Source organism: Macadamia integrifolia, chromosome 7 (genome assembly GCF_013358625.1).
Source record: "Macadamia integrifolia cultivar HAES 741 chromosome 7, SCU_Mint_v3, whole genome shotgun sequence".
NCBI lineage: Eukaryota > Viridiplantae > Streptophyta > Magnoliopsida > Proteales > Proteaceae > Macadamia > Macadamia integrifolia.
In genome coordinates this window covers 27,846,357-27,849,219 of record NC_056563.1, presented here as the reverse complement: position 1 = coordinate 27,849,219, position 2,863 = coordinate 27,846,357, and the positions used below count along the sequence as shown (strand labels likewise).

The window sequence follows — 2,863 nt, the reverse complement described above, 5'->3', positions numbered from 1 at the left end:
TGAGATATAAATTGACATATATGGGTCATTAGGGTTTATATGGTCACAAAATTTCAGTCAGTTAATAAATGTGTGTAAACTAAAAGTTAGTCTAATCTAAGTCATTTTGAAATTGAGTACTATTTGCCCATTTGATAGAGGTGTTTCAAAAATGTCTACGACTAAATAACCCTACAAATGAATGAATCAAATTGAATTGAGTAATGAAAAGAATTGTACAAATTATGAGTTTTGCCACCATTTTGTGAGAAATGTTATCTATTCTTGGATATCTCAAGAAATTTTCTGATAGATAGATGATGATATGGGAAATAAGAAGGAAGATATAGATGATGGTAGGGGAAATAAGATGGAAGGTACCTAACCAGTCAAGGAAACCTCTGCTCATATGGTATTACATTTACAAGTTCCCCTGTTTGACAAGCAACTTTGAAGAGAAGGGAATTTAGTAATGATTTGCACCCATTAAATAAGAAATATTAGTAATGATTTGCAATATAAGAAAGATATTAAAAAAATAATAATAAAAGATACTAAGAATTAATAATGACATAATAAATAAAAGGGGAAGCAAGACGGAAGGAGAGAGAGAGGGAGAGAGAGAGGGAGAGAAACAGGTGTCAGTGTAGAAAGAAGAAAGAAGGGAGAATGCAGTAAAGACGGAGAGAGAGAGAGAGAGAGAGAGAGACCCATTTTCTCCGGCAAGTCATCATTAAGATCTCTCTGTTCGCTGTTGCTTATTCGCTCTCCCTCCTGCTTTCACACCCGCATAGTCTCACATACACAAGCAGCCGACTCTCATAGACAGAGCAGAGGGAGCCAGGGATGGAGATAGATACCTAAGATTTCTCTCTTCTTCCGCTCTGTTTCTTCTTATTCTTCTTCTTTTTGAGTCCGCCACCACTACTAACACCACCACCACCTCTACAATCAAACTACTCAGAAGTGGGGAGAAGGGTATTAGCCTATAAGGGGATAGAGAGACAGGAGTCATGGGCTGCTGTGAATCATCGCTGAAAAAAAAAAGAACTCGAGCAGATAAAGACAAGGTACAACATCATAGCCAAAATCCGCTATTCAACCCCTCACCTCCTTCCGGAGACTCTGACCCTGCTGCTGTTGCTGCTGGAGTTCCTCCTTTTTCCGAGTTCTCACTTTCCGACCTCAAAGCCGCCACCAACAACTTCAGCTCCGACTTCATCGTATCCGAGAGCGGCGAGAAAGCCCCCAATTTCGTCTACAAGGGCCGTCTTCAGAATCGTCGATGGATCGCTGTCAAGAAATTCACCAAATTAGCATGGCCCGATCCCAAGCAGTTTGCTGTATTGCCTCTCTCCTCTCCCCACCTCCCACCTCCCACCTCCCATTTAGCATTTGGGTCTTTAATTCTCTGCTTCTTGCTTCTCTTCTCTGAACTTCTCTCATCCTTCATTAGGCCTTAAGTTTTTGTTTGACTATGATCCTTTTCTGGTTTCCGGTTCCTTCTTTGTGGGTTTTTAGGAGGAAGCTTGGGGCGTCGGGAAGTTGCGGCATCGAAGGCTTGCGAATTTGATCGGGTACTGCTGCGATGGCGATGAGAGGTTACTTGTTGCTGAGTACATGCCCAACGACACCCTTGCGAAGCATCTATTTCACTGTATGTGCAATTGTTTGTTCTCTATATTTTCTTTCTCGGTTCGCACATTGGTCTTGTTACTGTCCTTTGAGAACCTTTCTTTACTTGCTCTGATAGTTGTCCTTGTTTATATTGTGGTTTGGAATCTATTAGTCTTGTTCAGTTGATCAGCTAATGCCTGAATAAGTATGTTAGTTCCTGCTCCTGGTTGATAGGATGGAGCCATATGTTGAAGAATTACATGACTGACCACATTATGATTTTTGATTGGCTTATATTGCCGAATAGTTCTGAACTTAGTCCAACATTTTGTTGTTTCAGTGAAGGGGGCGTTTGTTGATTTCCTTCCCTTCACCCCCAACTCTGTTTCCTTCTGAATTTGTGCATTGTATACCGAATCACTTTTCTTTGATATATGGTTATGGACTAAGCTACAGTACTACACTTGCTTCTTGCATGCTCAGTCCTTAGCAAATTACGTGACACTGGATTTTAAATTTGTTATTTCTTGGCAGGGGAAAATCAAACCATTGAGTGGGCAATGCGTTTAAGAGTTGCTTTATATATTGCTGAAGCCTTGGATTATTGTAGTACAGAAGGGCGACCATTGTACCATGACCTCAATGCTTACAGGGTCCTATTTGATGAGGTGTCGTACTTCATCTGTTGCCTACAGTGCAATGTCTATCTAATCCCCCCCCTCAACCTTTTCTCTTCTGCGCTGTATATTGTGGTACTCAAGTGGTGGTATCTTGATGATGCATCTGTCCTTGTAGGATGGTGATCCACGGCTTTCCTGTTTTGGCCTTATGAAAAATAGCAGGGATGGGAAAAGTTATAGCACAAATCTTGCTTACACCCCTCCAGAGTATTTAAGAAATGGTATCCGATTCTTTGCTGGTTCTGATTATGTTTTTCTTGCTTTCCTATGCTTCTGGTGCCATTGAACCTGGTTAAATTTATATAAGATGATTATTGAACTGAGTGGAATACTGAACTTTTTTGTTTCATGTCAAGCCTGGGGATCATTACCCCTGAGCTAGATAACAGATGGTTTTAATACATTCCTTTCTGTTAAATCTTCCAATTTGGGGATTGTGTATGCTTTTTTTACTTCCGAATCTTAAGATATCTTTTGTATGGAGCTTGAAGGTTTCAATTTAAATGCTTGTAGATTATTCTAAGAGTTAGATTTGAAACAAATGTTGATATCTTGTCACTGTGGTTGCCTTTTTTTTTTTTTTTTTT

At 40.0% G+C, this 2,863-nt stretch overlaps 1 protein-coding gene across 1 annotated transcript in view; it reads left to right on the top strand.

Annotated features, from left to right (window-relative positions):
* The first annotated feature begins 603 nt into the window (after positions 1–603).
* LOC122083331 (serine/threonine-protein kinase BSK1-like) overlaps positions 604–2,863 on the top strand; it is a 15,360-nt gene continuing 13,100 nt past the window's right edge. The window contains exons 1-4 of the mRNA XM_042651090.1: positions 604–1,322; positions 1,501–1,636; positions 2,131–2,264; positions 2,392–2,497. Of these exons, the coding sequence (XP_042507024.1) occupies positions 993–1,322; positions 1,501–1,636; positions 2,131–2,264; positions 2,392–2,497 (706 nt within the window). The 5' untranslated portion in view covers positions 604–992. The remainder of the gene's footprint in view (positions 1,323–1,500; positions 1,637–2,130; positions 2,265–2,391; positions 2,498–2,863) is intronic.